The 23,411-nt window shown below is 46.8% G+C and overlaps 1 protein-coding gene across 1 annotated transcript in view; it reads left to right on the top strand.

Annotated features, from left to right (window-relative positions):
• The first annotated feature begins 2,152 nt into the window (after positions 1–2,152).
• LOC128342106 (rap1 GTPase-activating protein 1-like) overlaps positions 2,153–23,411 on the top strand; it is a 34,082-nt gene continuing 12,823 nt past the window's right edge. Inside the window, exons 1-6 of the mRNA XM_053288988.1 lie at positions 2,153–2,288; positions 6,053–6,182; positions 6,430–6,585; positions 10,299–10,433; positions 17,996–18,151; positions 22,206–22,314. Of these exons, the coding sequence (XP_053144963.1) occupies positions 6,132–6,182; positions 6,430–6,585; positions 10,299–10,433; positions 17,996–18,151; positions 22,206–22,314 (607 nt within the window). The 5' untranslated portion in view covers positions 2,153–2,288; positions 6,053–6,131. The remainder of the gene's footprint in view (positions 2,289–6,052; positions 6,183–6,429; positions 6,586–10,298; positions 10,434–17,995; positions 18,152–22,205; positions 22,315–23,411) is intronic.

The following is a 23,411-nucleotide window of genomic DNA, read 5'->3' as shown; positions in this document are numbered from 1 at the left end:
TAAGTGCCATCAAGTCAGTGTCGACTCTTAGTGATGACATAGATAGTTCTCTCCAGGATGATCTGTCTTCAACTTGGCCTTTAAGGTCTCTCAGTGGTGCATTCTGTTGGAAGTTAAGGACTTTGCACTGTCTCTTGTCTCAGACAGTGGAGGATAGACTAGTGAGTCAGAGGACTAGAGGGTCAAGACATTGGTCATCCCTTCTCTACTGCTCTGACACTATTCCTTTGGATATGTAGATTGCTAATCTCAGGGACTAGCTTCCTCTCTCTCTCTCTCTCTCTCTCTCTCTCTCTCTCTCTCTCCCCTAACAGCCCTTCTACCTTGCAACATGGCAAGCCTCTCTCCCTGCACCATGTGTGTAGAGAAGATGCAGAATCCATCTGCATCCAGCTAGATAGATAGATTAGAGATCCTAACTCCTCACTTTCCTGTCTAGAATAGAGTTCCTTAATAAATGCCTTATATATTGATTTGAAACTATGAATTGGCTCCAAGTTACTTTACTCTCAGCATACACGCATGCCTAACTAAATTCCGCTGTGCTGTGCCTCTGTGCACTCTGCTATAATGAGAAAGGGGTTCCCTCACCACAGAGAATTTCCAACACATTCATTGCTGTTGTCATCGAGTCCATCCGCCTTGCTGCTAGTCGTCCTCTTCTCTTTCCTTCAACTTTCCCCAGCATTATGTACTTCTCCAGGGAGCTGGGTCTTTGCACAATGTGTCCAAAGTATGATAGTTTGAGCCTGGTCATTTGTGCCTCGAGTGGAAATTCTGGATTGATTGATTCTATGATCCATTTGTTTGTTTTCCTGGCTGTCCATGGTATCCTCAAAAGTCTTCTCCAGCACCAAAGTTCAAAAGCGTCAATGCTTTTTCTGTCTTGCTTCTTCAAAGTCCAGCTTTCACATCCATAGAGTGTCACGGGAAAAACCACGGTCCGAACAATTCTAATCTTTGTAGGTGTAGACACGTCATGGCATCTAAATATCCTTTCCAAGGGCTTCATTGCAACCCTACCAAGTGCTAGTCTGCGGCATATTTCTTGACTGCTGGATCCTTTACTGTTGACGGTCGATCCTAAAAGGCAGAAGCTATCTACCACTTCAATGTCTTCATTGTCAATTCTGAGGTTGGTTGCTGTACCTGTTGTCATTAGTTTAGTCTTCTTTACATTTAGTTGCAGTCCCATTTTTTTCACTGTGCTCCTTGACTTTCATTACTAGAGCTTGCAGATCATTCTCAACTATCAGCGTGGTGTCATCAGCATAGTGCAGGTTATTGATGTTTCTTCCTCCAACTTTAAAACAGATTGGTCTCTGGGGCAACCCGGAGAGACCATATGACGCCTGTTTTGAAACAGCTACACTGGCTGCCGATATGTTTCCGGGCAAAATACAAAGTGCTGGTTATTACCTTTAAAGCCCTGAATGGCTTAGGTCCGAGTTATCTAAGAGAGCGCCTTCTTCTACATGATCCCCACCGCACATTAAGGTCATCTGAGGAGGTCCGTCTCCAGTTGCCGTCTCCAGTTGTCTGGTGGCGACGCAGAGGCGGGCCTTCTCTGTAGCCGCTCCTGGGCTATGGAATGCACTCCCAGCAGAAATTTGTAATTTGAGATCTTTGCTGTCCTTCAAGAGAGCCCTTAAAACCTACCTGTTTGGCTTGGCCTTCCAGAGTTTGAAATGATTAACTGTTTTAAACTGTTTTAAACTGTTGCCCTGATTTTCAGGGCTTTTAGCTGTTTTATTGGTTTTATTGTGTTTTAATAGTTTGATTTTAATTGTTAATTTGTTTTAATTGTTTTTATCATGTTGTGAACTGCCCTGAGCCATTTTGGAAGGGCGGTATATAAATCAATCAAACAAACAAACAAACAACCACACTCATCTTCTTCCAATCCAGCTTCTCTCAGTCGATGCAATCAAAGGCTTTTCTGTAGTCAATAAAGCACATATTGAGTTCTTTCTGGTATTCTTCGGCTTTCTCAGTTATCCAGGGTGCTTCAGCAATGATGTCTCTTGTTCCTCAGCCTTTTCTGAAACCAGCTTGAACATCCAGCATTTCCCTTTCTACGTAGGGCTCTATTCTGCATTGGATGATCCTGAGCATTATTTTGTTAGCATGTGCTATTAAGGATATTGCGCGATGGTCTTCGCAATCTGTTAAGTCTCTTTTCTTTAGTAGGGGTATGTAGACTGACCTCTTCCAATCTGTTGGTCTCTAGGCATCTTAGAGTTCTTAGATCTCCTTGGGGACAGAATCCAGCTGCAGGACTTCCGCGGGTAAGTACTTTTGCGTGGATGCCTCCGGCACTGTCTGTCTGAGCAATTTTCAGCCCAGCCCAGAAAAATTAAAGCCTCACCTGGGGGATGGCTAAAAACAGGGGACAGGGCTGAGGAGATAAGGAAGCTAAAGGACAGGCAGCCCGCAGGCAAGGAGGCTGAGGGAAGGGGGCATAGCAGGCAGTGAACTAAGGGCCGAACTACGTGTAGCGGCGTGAGTTTTGGGTGGTATATAAGTATGGTAAATAAATAAATGTGAGAACAAGCATGCGATTAGCCCTTGTGTGCCAGCTGTACAGCAGGGAAGGGCAGTCTGGCCTGGGGCCATGGTGTGTGGGACAGGGCTGAACTCTTTGCCGCTGCCACAGTTCCCATCCAGATCAGGCCCTCCCTAAGGCTGCTCTTCGCCCTGGGAAAGAAGTTCCCATTGGCTTCAGGTGGATGATCTTCACTGGGACTGTAGCGTGAAGGGAAATGGTTACGTATCCCCTTGCTGGACGTCACTGTCCTGATTCTGGGCACCCTGTCAGATACTGTTTTAACTTTTAAAACAACAACAACAATTGCGGGGCCATACGGCGCATTACATTGACGCGCACACAAACATGGCCCTAAAAGCATGGGCTGTGAACTCAGAAATTCTCAGTCATAGATAAGTTGAGATATGGACTTACTAGTTGGCCTCCTAAGATAGTAGTTTAGATTCATTTAGCTTCCAGTCCCCATCTGCAATATCAAGGGTATTAAATAATAATGCAGATTATAATCCAAACTGTGCTTTGGATTTCAGAGACTGCTCAGGGCCGAATATCGCACACTTCCTCTGCTTGCAAATGCCACCCGCAGTTTGACACAGAAACCGGACAAAGAGCGGTTCTTTTAAAGTTCTGCTTTAATAACAGGAATCTGACGGAGGGTGGTTGTTGTAGCGTCACTGGGAGAAGTTCTTTAAAACTGGTCAAAGTGTTATAACAATACTCGTTAAAGTGAAATAACTTGTCCCAAAACCCATCTCTGTTGATCAGGCAAAATAAAAGAAGAAAGGTAGCACAGGAAGATCTTTTATTGTCACAAGCATACTTGTAGTCTCAAGTGGAGCAAACAAAACCATGATCTACGACAGATCATCATTCTCAGAACTCTGCTTGTTTTTTCAGTAAGATTGCTTAAATCTTAAATCGTGAAGCAGAGAAGTGTGAAAGAACAAGGTGAGAGGAGAGGAGAGCTGGTCTTGTGGTAGCAAGCATGACTTATCCCGTTAGCTAAGCAGGGTCTGCCCTGGTTGCATATGAATGGCAGACTAGAAGTGTGAGCACTGTGAGATATTCCCCTCAGGGGATGGAGGTACTCTGGGAAGAGCACAAGGTTCCAACTTCCAAGTTCCCTCCCTGGATTCTTCAAGATAGGGCTGAAAGAGAGATTCCTGCCTGCAACCTTGGAGAAGCTGCTGCCAGTCTGTGAAGACAATACTGAAGCTAGACAGGTCAATGGTCTGACTCAGTATATAGCAGCTTCCTATGTTCCTATGTAACAAGTGACACAAAACTAAATGGCCATTCATTCTCAATTGATTTATTAATCATCAGCTTGGAGAACCTCCAGCTCTCAGCAGCTGCTAGATGTGATGGGCTTAGTGCTACCATGTGTAGGCACTAGAAGGCCTGGTCCAGACCTTTCTGAACTGGAACCAGGACCGGCCTTAGGGGTGGGCAAGGCAACTGGTTGCCCAGAGTGTCAACTTTAAGCAAGTGCAAAGAGCTGAGTTTGCACAAGCCACACAACTTGGCAACACTGAAAGACCAACCTGGGTTGTGTGTGCGTGTGCATGCCAAAAGCACTCCTCACTCCTCAAAGGTGCTGTGTATGATAGGGCCAGCCCTGCTCAGGGTACTGAGTAGTTAGCTTGTAAATATTTCCAAAAACAAATATGCAACACTCTGCGTGCAGGAGCGTGTATGTGGATGAACTAGGGGGGAAGGAAGAAGTTGGAAGATGCTGCAAGTCGTAAGAGTCTAGGTCAGGGCTGCACAACTCAAATGCCCTAGTGGGCCAGAACCACACACAACTAGGCGTGAAAGGGCCGCTGTCAATTTTTAGCACATTACATTAAAATTAAAAATATCGTTAGTTACTTGTGGACCTATTCCCCCTATCAACAGACCCATAGTTTTAACCAAGAAATAGTGGCCAGAAAATAGGTCCTGTCCCTGCTCAGTCAGTGGGGCCCCTGGAGTGCAAACCAGCCCAAAATAAATGCCAAGTCCTCTCCTCTCCCTAAATTGTCATTGCTTTCAGGCTGCAATGCTAGGCATGCTTACATGGGAGTAAGACTCACTGGGTACACCATGGAACATATTTCTGAGAAACCATGCATAGGATGGCGCTATAAGGCAGTTTTCAGCTCCTATGTTGCTGCAGGATACCTGGGGGCCAGTAAAATAGTCCCTGCAGGCCGAATCTGGCCCCCGGGCCTTATGTTATGCAAACCAGGTCTGGGTGGCTGCACACACACCTGCCCTATTGTGCCTTAGCCAGATTGATTTCCAAATGAAAAGGGAGAAGATGTAGACATGCTGCTGACCCAAATGGAACCTCCCCTCCTGGACAATGGCAGAGAAATCCCTGCTGTGAGAAAAACCCGTTTTTGGGTTTTTTTGGTCAGTATCCCTGCCCTGCCAGAGCACTACAGACTGGATGTGCAATTCTGTCTTCCCAAGACGTGTCTGAATGGGAGTCTAGACATGCCATCCTTGCTTCTCCTTATGCTGTTTAGAACCATATTTCTTTAGGGGCTCCATTTTGTATTGCTATCGCCTTCTTGGCTAAATGCTCTGGAATCTAACATATAGATGAAAACCATAGTCCATTGCCCTCTGCAGCACAGTGGACTATCAAGTTTTCATCTATATCTTAAATGGCTACTTGGATCACATTTTATTTCCCAACTCTGGATTTAGAGAGCCATCCCTTTTATTTGCCATTATGAGGGCATGTTATTCTGAATTATGCTCTCCCACAACTTACTTGGGTGCTCAAATGCATTCCCAGTTATACCTCAGAATGAAAGAACTGTTGGGAATTCTCTCTGGTAAGAGATACTCTCCTAATATAGCAGAGTGCACAGAGGCACAACACAGCGGAGTCTGCCCAGGCATGCGTGTATGCTAAGAGTAAAATAACCTGGAGCCGGTTCATCGTTTCAGATCAATATATGGAGCATTTATTAGTGAACTCCATTCTAGATAGTAAAGTGGAGAAATAGTATCTCTACTCTATCTAGATAGCTGGATGCAGATGGATTCTACATCTCTGCATACATAATGCAGGGAGAGAGGAGCTTGCATTGCATGTTGCAAGGAAAAAGAAAGGAAAGAGAAGGAAGAGGAAGTGGCCAGGCAGGCATGCAGGAAGTCAATCCCTGAGAGTAGCAATCTACATACCAAAGGGATAATGTCAGAGCAGTAGAGAAAGGATGACCAATGTCTTGACCTCTCTAGCCCTCTGACCCACTAGTCTGTCCTCCTATGTCATTGAGACATGAGACAGCGCAAAGTCCTTCACTTCCAACAAGAACTTTAATCTTGCAGAAGCATTATGAAGAATTGGTAGACGTGCATTTTACAAAATGTGCCCTCACTTGACTTGTATTTCCATCTCTGAATAAAGTGTTTCTTTTTACTCTTCTCTTCTTTTTCTCCTCTTCCCCCGCTCTGCCTCGCCCCACCCCCCACCTTTCCTGAAATATGTGGGACTGATCTGCTCAGATTCCGAGGTGGCTTGGATGTTACGAGAGGTCAGACAGGAACAGAGTCTGTCTGCACCAATTTCCGGGGCAAGGAGAGCATGTTCCATGTCTCTACAAAGCTACCCTTCACAGAGGGAGATGCCCAGCAGGTACCTGGTGCTTCGTGGTGCTTAGGGAGCTGCAAACTGTGGACGGGGTGGAAGAGAGAGTGATGTATGAGCATCTAGACTGGTAGCGACATATAGATATTTTAGTGTTGATGGAGCAAGCTGGGAGTGGGGTTTAGAATGGATTCAGGTTTTCAACTGAGATGGGAGGCCGGTGGGGTTAAGTAGGCCATGTTGGGCTATTTGCTGTTTGGAAGGATAACTCCCTCTCTTGTGTGCTTCCTTCCAGCTTCAGCGGAAGCGCCACATTGGGAACGATATTGTGGCCATTGTCTTCCAGGATGAAAATACTCCCTTTGTCCCTGACATGATTGCCTCCAATTTCCTGCATGCCTATGTGGTAGTGCAGCTTCATCACCATGCCCTTGGGGAGACTCTCTACAAGGTAAAATGCACACCTGGGAGCCATAAACACTTCAAAAGTAGCACCTGCTGCATCTCTGAACTTTTTCCATTGCCTAAGCTCCTTGCTCCTGGCCATTAGGCCTGTGTAAATATTTGCCTCCAAGTAGCCAAAGTCAGATAATCCTCCTGGCCAAAGTCAAAGAACCCTTCCGAAGTGACTATCCCCATTGCCCACCTGCTCACAATGTTGCGCTGTTCCCCGCAGTGGTGGAGACCCTTAAAGATGCTGCTGGATGCTCTGGCAAACTCCAGTGGCATCTGGGAAGGCACGCAGGGAGCACTGGAAAGTGAGGAGTCCATGGGAAAGCACAGGAAGGATTCCACTTCCCAGACATTGCTGCAGCTCACCAGGGCACCTACTGGCCACGGTGGGGCTCTTCTGCTGTATTAGCAGCAGGGAGCGGCAGTCATGTGCCTCTATAACAGGGTCTTAATCTAAGTTGCACTTTGTCCCTCTGCCCAGAGGAACAAGAGGCAGGGATCAGATTGCTTTGTCATTGCTTAAAAGATGTGGAAGTAAAGCCTTTCGTGCTCAATGGTTCTGTGTATTTTGTTAAGAATGGCCAGTGTATCATGTGTGTGCCATTCTCCACCAATGCACAGCGTGCTGCTTGTTGTCCTCTGCTATCCTTAAATAAGTACCGAATTGACTTCTGTGATCACACTGGTAACGCTGACTCTGATTGGTGATAATGTGACCCATTCTTGTTTGGGGACAAGAACCTGGATAATGGCAGGCCGGTTAGTTTCTTAGTGCTGCAGAAGCACCCAGCACAAATCCTGGAAGGAACAGGAGTGGGAGGCGAAGGTTGCCGAGGTGTTTTGCCACTCTGGTATGCGATCTCTTCGAAAAAGCTAAGGAGGCTGTTCACATGAGCAGCCTGGACAGAGCTGCTTGCATGGAGCACCGGCGGTCAGAGCCGATCTTGGCGCTGCCCTGCCGGGTAGCCGAATTTCTGTCCTGGGGCTATTCTCGGGGTAGACTGGTACCCTGGTCATGTGTCTGCTGGGGCTGCCTGGAGTGGAAATGCCCCCAATGCGCCTGGCTCCTTGTGCAATGCATTGAGGGGTTTCTGGAGGCCAGGCTGTGTTCCCCAGGCCTCCAGATGGCTGTGCTGCCATGAGGAGCATGGCATTTATGGGCCTGTGAGTCGTGCAGTCCCGGAAACAGTAAAGATCATCTGGGGAAAAGGTCAGATCGATCCTGCCTTCCCCCGACCGCACGCTCCCTGCCCTGCTCACAGGTTGTGAGAATGACCTGAAGGAGTTCCCTGGTGAAGAGAAATGCAGCTGATCTGATCTCTTTAGAGTTATCAAGGCATTTTTAGAGCATTGCCTAGTAAACCACAAATAAGCCATCTTATATTATTATTATTTCTCTGTGTAAACCGCTTTGAAACTTTTGTCGAAAAGTGGTATATAAGTATTTGTTGTGGTGGTAGTAAATTTGCCGGTTAGCTGGGAATCAATGCAAAGATATTACAGTGAGGTGGGAGAAAGAATTGACAAAGGCAAGGATTATGTGCAAAGGAAAACTTTCAAGTTGGAATTAAATAGCCAACAGTGTTGTTCTTGAATAGCACAGTGCTGAATAGCACAGGGTGTTTTTAGGCTTGCTTGGGGTTTTTTGCATGTGAGTTGCCATTTTGGAGGGGAATGGAGAGAGGGCAAGCTCTCCTCAAAGTCACTCTGCATGCAAAATGGATCCGTTTCCTGCTGCTCTGAGGCTCCAGACCCTGCCCTACTCAAAGAGCCTTTCCACACAAGCAGTGTGGAGAGCCTTACCGGGCTCTGTGGGGGGAGAGTGGGCTGAGCAAGGAGCCAGGAGCCGACCCTGGGCGGCCAGATTGGCTGCCCACACAACTCTGGGCTCTGTCACGAAGCCAGGAGGGGCGGTGGGGATTGGGGGCCGCCCGGCTCCTGGAAGTCCCAAGATGCCTCGTGCAAGTGCATGGGGCATTTTGGGGAGACCCCCCAGGCCGGGAGGCTGCTTGTATGTAGCCTCCCGGTCAGGGGTCTACTCATGTGTTGCTGCGCCTAGTAAAACAGGGTTAGCAGAGTGCTAACGTGGGGGGAACTTAAGCGGGCTAAGTGAAGTAGTTTGTTTAGGAAATGCCTCAGAGTGAGGCAGAAACTCAGGTTGTGGTTAAGAATTGGTTAAAGGGTTTGCAAAGTGTTTAATTGTAAGTTGCTACAAGTCATCAATCTGTCTTGTGTTGTAATTCAGGCAAGAGGCCCCTCTCTGATATCTCCAGATAGTGAAGCGTGAAAACTAACTCCTTCAAGGACACATCTGGCTGGAAGGGGAGTAGCTGGAGCAAGATGACAAGGGGGAGAAATGCTCCATTATAATAGAGGAATGTTGTCTAATTGCAATAATGGTAATAATTGTAAAATGACGATTAAGTGATGCTGACCAATGAGGATTGTATACACTGAATACACTTAAGATGAGTATAAGACCTCAAGTCACTGATGTAATCTTCATCTCAGGTTGGGAGCTATTCCACTGAGATCATTGCTGGCAATAAATTCTGCTTTTTCTCAACTGTTGGTGTCAATTTTGCACTCTGAACCCGGGAGGGAATTCTGCTACAAGAGAGCTAGGAAAGGCCTACATGCCTAGGCCTTTCCTAGCTTCTTGCTACATCAGGAAGGAAAAAGAGGAAGAGGAAGTCTGTCTCTCAGGTGAGAGAATGAAACCTGAGACTATCAGCCTAAGAAAGGGAAAGTAGAGTAGAAAACCTGTAGTCAGATATGGGGCTCAATTGCTCACTATCTCTACCCCTCGTGCCCCTAATGGTCAATAGGGTTACTGGGCTAAGAGTCGATGCCATCGGGAGCTGCATCTCCTCACACTTCTGGGTCTCCTCCACACAGTTTCTAACTGGTCAAAGACCAAAGAAGAGAAGTATTTATAATAGAACTTGGTAGGAGTTTGCAGTTGAAGGTGGACATCCTTGGACTTTTCTAGATGGCAGGGGTGTGGTTTTTTTTTTTTTTAAACAGCTTCTGCACAACTTCCTAAGCCGCCATTTTACCACTATCCAGATGCTTGCGTGGGTACCCATGCTCCTTCCTATCATGGTTTGACTCTCTGGCCACATGTTGAGCATGGACTTTGTGTGATTTTTCACAGTGCTCCCTGCCACCCAGCTCGTGGGTTCTGAGAAGAATCTGTCCCTTTTTCATTTCTGCTGAAGAGACATACGCTATGCCAAGTGCTGGCTGGGAGGTGGTGCTGTGAAAATGGGGCAAGGTCTGTGCTCAGCATGTAGCCAGAGAGTCAATGGGGAGCCCACACAAGCCGATGCTTGCATCTGGACAGTGGGCGAGATGGCATTAGGAAGTTGTGTGGAAGCTTTGAAAAACCTTCATTTTACTGCTCTCTAGAAAAGCCCCTTGTCTCCGCTTTCACCTTGCTTCTCAGTCTTAGAGTCAGAGTTTGCTGGCATGGCAGGACCTCGTTTTCTGTGTGCAGAGGCTGTTTTTGTGTGGGGGGAGCATTCAAACATGCATGCAGCCCGTAACCTGCAGCCCAGGAAAAAGGTTCCTCTGTGAATTGTGTAAACTGGCCCTCCTATATACTGTATATATATACTTGCCTTGTTTTCTGTTATTCTGACTTGGCTGTCTGTCTGTGCTTGTGTCCTCTTTGTTCTCCGACCTGGGTGCCTTCTCTTTCTGGATCAGGAGCGGACCCGCAGTGCTCTTCTCGAGAGTCTTTATGAGGAGCTGCAGATCCAGAGATGCAGTATGATGGGCTTGGCCTCTGGAGATGATGACAAGATAGAGAATGGGGGTGGTGGCTTCTTTGAGAATTTCAAGGTGAGAGAACAGACACTTCGTTCCTTTTAGTGTAATGGTGTGTTTATCGATTTCTTGTTGTTCTGGAGAATATATGCAGTAACAACGGCAGGCTTGGGAGTATTGAAAGCACTTCACAGAAGTCCTCTTGGTTATTTCCTCTGCAAGGTAGGTTTGCAACACTTCCTCCAAGTTGTCGGTGTAAGGAGGAGGAGGGCTGAGGCCAAGGCCAAGAGACGGGGCTTACCGAAGGCAAAGGACTTCCCTGGCTCAGAGTTCAGGCTTTCCAGCCACCACACTGCTACAATTTTGCAGTACCTGATTTCCAAAGAAAATACTTCCACATGTCTAGCTGCTTTTTGCGGGCAAGTTGTTAAGACTGGGGAAGCTATTGCACCAAGTTCTGGGGTCCCAGTGCAAGTTCTCCGAGAGGTCTCTTCCTTCCCCTTCCAGCTCACTCTTTGTTGTGCTCCCCAATGCCTGCACACTTTACAGTCCTCCTAACTTGTACAACTTGCACTCTCCCTGTCTTACTATAAAAAAATTACAATGAATGGAGGGGATGCATATTCTGTCAAATAATGAGCCCCTGGTGGCGCAGTGGTAAAACTGCTGCCCTGTAACCAGAAGGTTACAAGTTCGATCCTGACCAGGGGCTCAAGGTTGACTCAGCCTTCCATCCTTCCGAGGTCGGTAAAATGAGTACCCAGAATGTTGGGGGCAATATGCTAAATCATTGTAAACCGCTTAGAGAGCTCCGGCTATAGAGTGGTATATAAATGTAAGTGCTATTGCTATTGCTATTGCTAATATTAGAAATGAAGAGTGAGGGAGGTCTGACATGCCATGATGTAAGCAACTTAGTCCGGTTTCATTGGTTGCTGTCTCCCACTACAGTCCAGGAGCAGGCAGAACAAGTTTTTGGGGTGCATGGTCTGGGAAGCAGGACCCCAGCCCTTGCCTATCATGACACGGAAATGCCATGATAACCCCAGGCAAAGTGCCTCATTGGGAGCGGGAGGATTTGCATGGAACTTGTTGGAAGTGTGAATGGGATCAAGGCTGGAGGATTTCATTCCCTGTTTTGTACAACGCTGGGGGAGTCCACAAGAAGAACCTTTGCATCAGCCGCAGTTGTCAACTAAAGTGTTGTGTCCTGGAGCTGGGCACATCCACTTGGGTACATCCAAGTTTGTAACTTGTCACATCACCTTGCAGCCACCTAATGGCGCAGCAGGGAAGTAACGTGCCTAGGGAGCACGAGGTTGCTGTTTCGAATCCCCACTGGTATGTTTCCAAGACTAGTATGGGAAACACCTGTATTGGGCAGCAGAGAAATAGGAAGGTGCTGAAAGGCATCATCTCACACTGCACGGGAGATGACAATGGTTAAATCCCCCCCTGTATTCTCCCCAAGACAACCACAGGGCTCTGTGGTCTCCTGGAGTTGACACTGACTCGACGGCACCACCTGCCTTTCCTTGACATCCCCTGGGCAGTTTCCATCTTGCTTTCCCAGGCTTTGATGGAGCTGCCCCTGCCCAGGACTGGAGAAATGCTTGTGGGGCTTCCTTCCACTGGCCGAAGATCTGAGGACAAAGGTCTGTGGGGACCGAGTTCCTTCTCTCCAGATGCTTCTGGGCAGACTCTGCGAATAATCTTTACTTCAGCAAGAAAGAGAGGTTTCTAGTCCCTCCCGGTAGTTGTAGATATTCCTCTATATTCCAAGCTTCTTTTTCATCCGAAAAGAGAAGCCTGGTAAGAGGAAGTCAAAAGCAACCTTGAAGAAGAGAGATGATTTTTTCATACTTACAAGCCCCTCATGGCAGTTGCAGCTTCTCCTGCAGAAAGCTCCTGTTCCATCCATAAGCAATGGCAGCTAAATCAAGCCTCCATGGGCAGAGACAGTATTCTTCAGAAGACCAACTGCTGAATACCAAATACCACAGAACTATCACCTTAAAGGGGTGCGGGGTGGGGTGGGGACACCTAATATTCATTCTCTCTGCCCTTAAGTTTTTTGGGTTTTTTTAAAGACTGAGCCTCCGGCTGTTACCGGCAGTGACTAACCAATTGCACACAGACAGGCAGTTGGGGAAACAGCCCTCCCTTCTGGTTTGTCCCCAGCATTTGGTATTCAGCAGAATACTGCTTCTGCCCATGGAGGCTTGATCTAGCTGTCAGTACTGTTGGTGGAACAGGCAGGAGGAGCTTTGAGTGGGTAGAGAGAAGTGGATGGAGGTGTGGGAGTGGCTTGTAGCACCCCCACATTTTGGAGGCCCCAGCTGCCCCTGGCACAGGGAGGGACACAATGGTTTTGTAAGACCAACACCAAAAAATTAGGAACTAGATCAGTGGTTCCCAACCTGGGTCCCTCCAGATGTTGTTGAACTAAACTCCCAGCATGGGAGTAGCTGGGAATGATGGGAGTTGTAGTTCAGCAACATCTGGAAGAACCCAGGCTGGGAACCACGGATCTAGATTAAAGGGAGGGAGGGGGAGCATCAGTGGGAGGAGGGATGCTGTTCTTACAAGCGTGTTCTGGTCTGCTCCTCCTTCTCTCGCTACCTCTCCTGCTAGCCCTGCTGCTCCACCTGGACTTGAGAGCGCTGTGAGCCAGACTGCAATGCAAGGGTGATGGAGCTGAGGGAGCTAATTGAGCCAGGAAAAGAATCAAGTAGGGAGTAACCTAATGGTCCAGTGGGGAAGTAACTTGCCTAGGGAGCAAGAGGTTGTTGGGTTGAATCCCTGCTAGTATATTTCCCAGATAATGGGAAACTCCTATACTGGGCAGCAGCGATATAGGAAGATGCTGCAAGGCATCATCTCATACTGCGCGGGAGAAGGCAATGGTAAACCCCTCCTGTATTCTACCAAAGAAAACCGCAGGGCTCTGTGGTTGCCAGGAGTCGACACTGACTCGATGGCACAACTTTACTTTAAGAGGAGATAGCAGCCAAGTCTTCTAAATAGCGGCATGGGGGAAGAAGAAATCGGCTCCATTGTTTTGGCAGGAAGCAGCCTACCTGCTAGTCATGATGAGGTCAGATGCCACTACTGTCTGAGTGCCTTGCCTCGGGGATGAGATCACATATCTGTTATTCTTGATGATTTCTGGAGTGTAAAAGGCAGGAGCTTGAAAGAAATGAGAATATTGGACAGGAAATGATGTAATGCCCTGAAGCATGCAACTCCTGCTTTTTCATGATGGTTGGCAATCATTTGGCACTCCCCCAAAAGGTGCAGAGTTTCAGGGGCAGCACGAAAGGGTTTAATTTCCTTTGGATGAAAAAGAACACAGGAGACTTCTCTTGTCTTGGTAGTAATTGCTTCATTTGCAAATATGCAAGCAGAGAATTATGAAAGTAAACGAATGTTCTTATAGCAACAGCAGATCCAGTAACCCTCAGCCAGAACCTCAGAGAGAGCCTGCGCGTCCCAAAATGCTTCAGCCAATTTATCATCCTGTTTCTCCTGGGTGCTTTCCAAGCTAGCTGCTCAACAGCAGCAAAATGCCTCTGTTCAGCAAGTTGTATGTGGAATGTAAACAGCAGGGAGAGCAGTCTTGCAGAAATTAACAACCTGAAAAAACAGCAACTTTCTTAAACCGGATATGCGACGGCATAGCACTATATCGCAGTGATTAAATTCAAAACAAGCCACTGGAAATGTGAACGGTAGGCACCCTGCTGTCCGCATAGGGACTGCCGTGTCACGACGCAGGAAGTGTGGAAGCACACTTCAGAGATACGCCGTGACCCCGTTGCAGGGTCTAATCTGGAAAGTGCCCTGGATTCAAACTGTAAACTGGTTCCAAATTGTTTTCTCTGTGCCCTGCCAACAGTTAGAAGGTATCGCCTTTCCAATTCTGATGGCTATTGCATTCCATGGACTGGAGAGAGACTTACAGATGGAACATTAAACATCCTTCGGCTGTTTAGATCCCTGACTCCTTGGTTAGACACAATAATAATTATCCCTCTCTCACTGCACTAGAATGAGGGGTCATCCCATGAAACTGAATGCTGATAAATTTAGGACCAACAAAAGGAGGTACTTTTTTTACACAGCACATAATTAATCTATGGAATCCTTTGCCATGGGACGTGGTGATGGCCACTAGCTTAGATGGCTTTAAAAGGGGCTTAGATAAATCCAGGGAGGTGAGGGCTATTGACGGCTACTGGTCTGAGGGCTATAAGCCACCTCTAGCCTCACAGGCGAAATGCCTCTAAATACCAGTTGCAGGGGAGCAACAGAAGGAGAAAGGGCATGCCTTCATCTCTTGCCTGTGGACCTCTCAGAGGCGTTTGGTGGGCCACTCTGTGAAACAGGATGCTGGACTAGATAGGGGCCTCGGGCATGATCCAGCAGGGCTGTTCTTATGTTCTTATGAGGATAAACACATACACAGTAATCACGATGACCAAACTTACAGCAAGACTTGTAGCCCAGTCACCCAATGGCTATGTTTCCCACAATGTTATAATCATCCCGAAAACAGTGATGTAGGAAGGAATGCAGATACTTTGCAATAGAAAAGCCAAAAAAATGTCGTATCCTAAGGAAACCCATCTTATGCAATATGTGTACATTACAAAAGTGAAGTATGTATTCCCGTATTCTGCACAATTTTGTTCTGATTTTGCTAGAAGCACTGAGCCATGCAAGGCATTGGAGCCCCCTTTCCTAGCCCACGAGCATTCTACTGACAACTCTGCCCCCGTTCCCTCTAGCTAGCCTGGCTTTGGGTATCTCATGAGTAGGCATTGCCTGCTTGACTGATCTCATCAGCTATAAGGCTCAGAAACCTGCTTTTCTGTTCACAGAGATGATCAGGATGCTGAATTCCTGCCAGTACCAGATCTTAGCAGCTTGTCTGTACTTGCACAGAACTGTGGCGCTCTGAGTAGGCCCTCCTACTGCAGGCGTGTCCATAGCACATATCTAGACCAGGGCCAGACAACTTCCTGCCCTCCAGCTGCTGTTGGACTACAATTCCCATCATCCCTAGCCACAGTGGCCAGTAGTCAGGGATGATGAGAGTTGTACTCCAACAGCTGGAAGGCTGCAGCCCTAATCTAGAGAGTACATTTTAAACCCCTCAACAAGCTCCATCAGACCCTGTGGTACTTCTGCAGGAGATGCTGATATTTCTGCTTAGCTCTAGCTAGGGAAAGGGATCAGGCAAGAATCAATGAGGCAATCTGCATTACTGGCTTTTCACTAAGAAAATGAGGATGGGAAGCAGCTCAGGGCAAAGGGTCTGTTTCTATGATGGACTCTTTCCCTGCCTCTGATCTGGAGAGAAAAAAAGCATAATCAATACCCTCATTCAGGGTATCAGTTGTTGGGATGCACCACTGTAGAATGTGGGGAATGCGGGGGCACTGAATCTAGTGGCAGACCATATCAACGCCACTGACTTAAATGGGTTTGATATTCATTTCCCCAGGGAACCCTTAGAAATGTAATTGTTTCCCCCCTGGAGTGAGAATGGAACCTGTCCAGTGCATGAGATTATTGATCCTGTAACGTGTGAAATGTCTATCTGAGGAAAGAGGCACCTCTTCCCAATGGCACCAGATTAGTTCCCAAGCTGGCTACCCTGTTTAGCGAAACTCAGGGCTGACAAAAACCAAGGAGGCTGGCCACAAGCTCTTTGTGACCTCTGCTCTTGTGATACAGGTGCTGCAGTCAACAGCACATCCTGTAACCTGCCGCTGTTTAGTGCTCTACGTCTTGGGGCTTTTTGCAATATAGACACATCCTGAATTCTTCTCTCCTTTGTAGAAGATCTGTCCCACTCAGGTCTGGTGCTTATTGATGGCCCTTATGGATAATCACTGACTCTGCTTTCTGCTTGTGCTGTACATGATAGTCCATGGCTAAAGTTTCAGTCCTAAGGGCATTTTCACTTGAAAGCAGATTCCATTCAAAGCAAGGAGACTGAACCACAAATGTGCTTAGAACTGGGGTACAAGCAGGAAAGGGCTCTAGAGCTGGTAAGATTCTGGACTGCATGACTTCTGTGGCAGGTGAACTTTTGAATGACTTTTCACTTAACAAAACAGAACCACCTCCCTCTATCTAGTATACTAGAGTCACAGGGCAAGGGTTGTGCTGAACTTTACTTTTACTGCCCTATATCCTATAAGTGCGCATGCATGGTTCGGGTTTTGTTTTGTTTGCTGTGGGGTGGGCCGCATTCAGACATGCAATCCTCCACCTGCAGTTTAAAGTGGCATAATTCTGCCACATCAGTTCTGTCACCTTATTTTGCATGGTGTGGGCCTGGTTTCCACAACCAGCAGAATATAGAATCCTGAGATGACAGAGTTGCCTGTTTCTCAACACCCCTGGAGGTACGCAAAACACAGGCAGGGGTATGGGGCGAGGAGAGCGGGGAAGAAGCTCAAGAAGGAGGGTAGAGAGGAGAGGGCCCAGTTGCCTTTGCTGCTCAGTCTTTGCTGCTGTTTTTTGCCTAGAATTAGTCTCGCTTTCTCACAGCCTTATACACACAACCCTTCTTCCATCATATGGCACCCGTTATTGTGAATATAAAATCAACTGGAAAATTGAGGTTCTACTTAAATTTCTCAGAAGGTAGGGGTTCTCTCTACTTAAAAGGCTGAAAGACTTGGGCCTGTATAACTTGAGGCTGCAAGATGCGATTTTTGAATCCTCCTTCACCTTAAACAAACTTTCTGCAAGTAAAAAGCACTCTCTGCTACACTGCGCATTCAACAATGTGATTGCTCCATCTGCAGCCCACTACCTCATTCTGCTTTATGTGCAGACCAGGTCATGTAGAACGATTCTGAGGGGCCTGGGCATTTTTCACACAGGGCTTTTAAAGCCCTGTAGCTGAACGCACATCTCCTCCGGAATGGAGGGTGTGCGTTCACATATCGGGCAGATTTATCCCAAAGTCCCTACAAGCTATCAGGGAGCACTTCACACACAATTCGGGGTTTTCACTGTGTATTAGAGCGTAGCCCAATTTATATCCCAGCTTAAAAAATCCACTTTTTGTATCAGTTTTTTGGAACAACTTGGAGTTTGCAGTCAAGCTTGCTGTGTGAAGGATGCCCTGGGAAGTCATCACCTTTTTGACTCTAGATGGAAAACCTTGATTCTATTTTTGATGGAATATCTTCATTACAGTAATGAGAGCCTACTCTCTCAACTGGTGCTGGTGGCTCTAGATAGCAGTGGAAGATGTTGGGTTTTTGGAGAATTGGAATTATGTTGGTGAGTATCTCTTATTTGCAGGAGACTGAGAACAAAGACTTTGGCAACACTGCTAAGGATGATCTGGATTAGATCAGTCCAAGTAGCTTCTGTCCAAGGAGGTTCAGAAAGCAGTACCTTCTCTGCCTGAGTCTTGGCGATGTAACCTTAGTTCCCTCGGCGATGTAACCTTAGTCTTGGCGATGTAACCTTAGAGTGTTGGCGATGTAACCTTAGTTCCCTCGGCCTCCCTCCCCACTACCCTCCGCTGTCTTGTGGTGCTCTTCATGATGTCCTTCTGTGTGTCTGTGAACCTGTCTGTGTCTGTCTCCCTGTTGCCCTCTCTCCAGCGGGTGATCCGGGGCCGTAGCCAGAGCCTGGATACCATGGGGATAGCCGTGAGGAAGCAGCAGCAGCAGCCGCCATCCACTCCGCCCAGCCGCCCGGCTACTGCTGGTCTGGCTCTCAACCAGAGTGTCGCCGAGGGCCCCAAGGCCATTGCTGCGGTAAGGTATTGGGGAGGTGGGGGTCACAGTGTGGAGAGTACCAGGTCTTCAGTGTCCCCTCCCCTCACTCCCCTGGACCTGCTACTCTGTTGACATTATCAGCTCTTGGTTGCTCCATGTTTGCGTTAAGTGCAGCAGGGTTCATCTCTGTGTTCATTTCCCCATCTTATTTCCCCTCTGTCTGGACCCGAATCATTTATGTGCTGATTCTGACTTTGACACACAACTTGAGGAATGGGGAATGCTTCACTTCTATGGGGTTGAATATTGTAAACTTTAGAGACCCCTCCCTCCTTGAGCATGGCGAGCAAGGACTCTCTCGGCTGTTTGCGGACCTTTTGGGGCATTGATTCTTCACATTCAATCTATCCAAAGTAATTCTTTCCCTAAATGCAGATGTAGGAATTTAGTTTAATATATTTATTGAAGTTAATTTTCCATCTCAGCCTTGCCTGACCAGACCTTGGCTGTTGGGTTGGAATTGTCCACTGCTTCAGGAATGGAATACAAACTCAAGAAATCAAGTTTAAAAGTTTATTTCTATCTTATCAACTTCAAAACAGCAATTGCAAATGTAGATTAGACAACCATAAAAATCGCAAACATAATTCAGACAGACAGTACACCCAGAGTCAATTGACCGTTGCCTGTGGTAGGTTACAGTGGACAGTACTTGTATACTCCACCCACTTTCAGAAAATCCTCCTTTCTGTAGGAAACAGAATCCATTTTAGTCTGTGATAGGCTATTACAAATAGATATTCGTCTACCTTAAGTGGTGCAGTGGGGAAATGCTTGACTAACAAGCCGAAGGTTGCTGGTTCGAATCTCCACTATATCAGGCAGCAGCGATATAGGAAAAATGCTGAAAGGCATCATCTCATACTGCGTGGGAGGTGGCAATGGTAAACCTCTTCTGTATTCTACCAAAGAAAACCACAGGGCTCTGTGGGCGCCAGGAGTCGAAATTGACTTGACGGCACATTTTACCTTTATTCAACATTACAATGTATCCTCTCCCAACATGAATCAAGCACCCTCTATATTTTTGTGCTGACAACCAATTGTTTTTGCTGATAGGTCTGTCATTCTTTCTCCCATTTACGCCCTGTAACTACTAGTAGCACATCGATATCAATGGCTTTGCTTAATTCCCCTTTTCCTACAGCCAAGATATCCTATGCTTAAAGCTTATGAAGGGCTACCCATGCTAACTAATGATGCTTGCTGTAGGCTTGGTGGTTCTGAATATATATTGACGATTGATTAAGCCCCCATATATATCTTACATAGTAAAGTGAAATTTTGAAACTCATTTGGAGGCTTGCGCTTGGGCAAAACCCCCCTACCAAACCTAATATCTGAAGAATTTTGAGAGAAGTAAGAGTTTTGATAATGTTTCTAGAATTTTAGGGCTATCTGTTCTTACATGGGCCCCTGCATAAAACATATAGCTCAGAATATTTAGTGCTGCTGAGTAAGAAATGACACCCGGAATCCAGGTAGACAAAACACCTGCATTAAAAATGTAATGTCAGTGCTTCATCAGGTTGTGGGTATAGCTGCCTTTCAGCAGCATTAAATTGTCCTGTTAAGAGTCCAGAATTGGTAAAGAAGTCTCCCATGCAATGAGCAAACTTGAGAAGAATAGGGATGTTTGCTGCCACCCCCAATCTCCCCCCACCCCACTCCCTTCAGTGCTGACGTGTTGAGGCCACCCCCAGACCTGGAGTTGACCTTGGCCACCGTATTTCTTGAAAGTGAAATTTTCTGGGAGAAACTGTCTGAGGAGTTCTGAGGGAAGTAAACATTTCTATAAGAGTAGCAAAATTTCTCAGGGTTTTCCCCACTTACAGCAGGCAATTTGCTGAGGATATTGTATCTGCAATGGGTATTGTTTGCATAGCAGGGCCAGTCTGTTCAATGACTCACTGACTGCTAAGTGTGATGAAGTGGTGTCTGTCTAGAAGCTAGAATAGCTGGAGATGCTACATTGGCAGCTGTTCTTTCACTTGGCATTCATGTAACTGTTGCTTGATCAGATTTGGGCTGAGCTTGTTTGGGATGGTTTCTAATGAGACAAGTGAGCATTTCCTCTCTTGCACAGGCAAGGCTTTGGAAGGACAGGAATCCTAACATCTTTTTCAAAAAGCCACAATTGGGTGGGTGGCGTGATTTGGAACAGAACTGCACAAGGGGTCGCCTAACAGTTTGTCCCACCTTGCCACAGCTCTGCTCCAAATCACTCTCTTGGCAGTTGCTTTTTGAAAGAGAAAAAGTCATCTGGAGTTCCAGTTGCAGAACTCCTGCATCTTTGGCCTTGAATTACTCCTGCAACTTTGGCCTTGAATTACATGTGAAGAAAAAGCTGTTCTGGAGATAGTCCAGTCAGCTTGAGGCTTTAGTAGCAACCAGAATGTGAAAAGCCTGTCTGTGTGGATTTGTTCTCAGACAGGGCTTAATTTGAGCAAGGCACGGTCCCTGAAGACTCCGAGAACTGTAGTCAAAACCGGTGTTCTGTCACTGAACCATGTCCCTCCCTTTAGTAGTAGAGTGCATGCTGTAGAATACCTTTTCCTTAGGTCGGAGGCTGTGGCTTACAGTTAGTCTTAAGCCATGATACCACTGCCCTCAGGGCTCCAGAACATTCAATCACATCTGACCTCTATGTTGCCGATATCACGTGTGCAAGAAGGGCAGTAGCCGAAGGAGAAATGGCAAGTTGATTTTCTTTTCCTTTCTTTTCTTGCAATGAGATTACAGTACATAAACATGGTCAAGGATGATGATAATAATGCATGTGAATATAATGGGGGGGGAGGGGTCGGGGAGAAAAAACCCATAAACATAGCTTAAACATAGTAAGATACAACCAATGCAGGAGAAAAGTGGGGGAGGGGGAGGGGGGATCGCCTTCTTCAAGAATATATATCTTATATTTCAAAGCATAAACAGTTAATTAAAGTTCAGCCAGGTCGCTGAAAATTCTCCTTTACCTTGCCGATGAAGAAAGACCCGTTCAAATGCTGACAGAGAACACATACCAGTAATCCAAAGTAGCAATTCAGGAGTGAATTTGTCCTTCCAGTGTTGTATTATAATCCTTTTGGCAACACCCCAAGTGCAAAGAATCCACAGTTCTTGATATAGTTCTAGATTCTATATGCTGGGGATGTACCCCAACACTATGTGAACATCCTTAAAGGCATTGATAATTGCAATGTCATATTAACTACCGTATTAATTTCAAGCCAAAATGGCACAATAACTGGATAGAACCAAACCATACGCTTAAGTGTACCCTCATACAGATTACACCAACATCTAGCAGTCTGCAGCCATCCTTGATTAACATTGATTTAAGGCAATGGGATGTGCTGCGCCTTTTCTTTTTTCTTATCCTCTGGACCAAACTAGACGATTATAGTAAATGTTCAGGTACTCCACACACACTGGCCCTCACACACCTAGTTCCACCCCCACCTTAGTCTTGCCGAGTAGAACTGTTCCTGCCATTACATCATGACATCCCACATTCCGCATCCCTGCTTCACTTCATTGGCTTCTGGCTATGGCAGAGAAGGAGACGTGTCTCAGGAAGTTCTCGTGAATTTTAGGCAGGAAGGTGGAGCTTGACACCAGGGTGCCATTTTCAGCCACAGCTACCCATCTCTCAGAGTGTCCCACTTGGCCCTCTGGGGCTCTGTGCATCTACCTTTCTGTGTGTTCTCTTCCCTGGATCTATATCTCCCCTTGTTTGTGCTACTGTCACTCTCCCACCCCCATACTTATGGAGTTCTGTCTACTGAAGTTTGTTCCCTTCTGTCGTTAGTGTGCTCCTCTTTCTCGAGATTCTTCCCTTTCTCCTTTCCTGTTTTGTCAACCCTTGGCCGCTCCCTCATCCTGCTCACCTGGTACCTTGTGAGACTGGACAGGGCTGGATCTGTTGGCACTGAACAGCAGTACAAGGACAGGGCCTGGACTCCAGGCCTCCCCCTAGTCTTCCTCTTCCAGCTCTTGTCTTTGTTTCCTTCCCTTCCTTTCCTCCCTCTAGTCCTTTGCCCTGCCTGGGAGAAGCCCGTCGCGCAACCGGGGCAGCCGCTTCAATGGGAGACACAGTAGTGCCATTGGCATTGAGAACATCCAAGAGGAGAAGAGGTATGGCTGTGCGAGGGAAAGGGAAGGCTAGAACGGGGGCTGCTGGGCGGGGGGTGATGATGGCAGCTCTCTGGGTTGTGCGAACCTCTTTCTGTGAGAGCTGTTACTAGAATGAGTGGTCATCGGCACTTGCCATTGCAGAGCCCGAAGTGAGGTGACATTTTTTAAACTGAGGGGCTTCATCCTTTTTAGTCATAACCTTCACTCACTGTTGTGAGCTGTGGGCTGTGTCGGCCCCCTCTTTCCCCCAAGAGCTTCAGGCCAACCGGAAGAGGCACCAGCTCCTGATTGCCACTCGCTGGCGACACATCACCCCTGGGAAACGGGTCTCTCCCCCTTTGTATGCATCTTAATCACTGGGCATTTGGGGGAGGTGATGTGTCCAGTTTTAATTTCTGTAGTCAATTATTTAAAACTTGCATGTGACACTTTTGTGCAGGTTTTTGCTATTTACATGTTTAGGAGTTCTCTGACTTGGCTAGCTTTTCTGTATATTAAAATGGGGGGGGGGAATAGAGCAATAACCTGAGAGAGTTGTTAGTATTGTGTGATCTTGTTTCCAAATTGATGACATGAAAAAAAAACACCCTAGAAAACCAGTTCTAGATAAAATAGGATAAGATGGCACCAGGTGGAACTGAGAGTCTGGATTTGGGGGAGAGAGAGGGGAACAAATGGCTGGGGCTGAAGAGAAGGCGATAGTTCCAGTGTTCCTTCTAACAGGGATTCCCAGCGGTTGTTGAGTACAACTCCCAGAATCCCCAGCTGTGACAGTTTCTGCTTGGGGATTATGGGAGTTGTAGTCAACAACCTCTGGGAATCCCTGTTAGAGGGAACACTGAATAGTTCGTAAGAGAGGTGAAGGTGGTACCAATAGAAGATCATTCCCCATAATCTTCCATGCTCTTCTCTTTTATCCCACTGTCTTCTCTGGTCAAACAGTGGCAAAATGACAGTGCATGTCATGGGCAATCATAACGATTGTACCACCTTCTTTTTGGATGAAAAACAACCGCCTATTACATGTTTTCATCCTAGGAGACGGAAAATGATGCAAAAGTGGAAGATAAGTCCAAAGAATCAAATTTTCTCAAATGGTGAA

Source organism: Hemicordylus capensis, chromosome 2, assembly GCF_027244095.1.
Source record: "Hemicordylus capensis ecotype Gifberg chromosome 2, rHemCap1.1.pri, whole genome shotgun sequence".
In the NCBI taxonomy this organism is placed as follows: domain Eukaryota; kingdom Metazoa; phylum Chordata; class Lepidosauria; order Squamata; family Cordylidae; genus Hemicordylus; species Hemicordylus capensis.
This window is presented reverse-complemented; position numbering and strand designations above follow the sequence as displayed.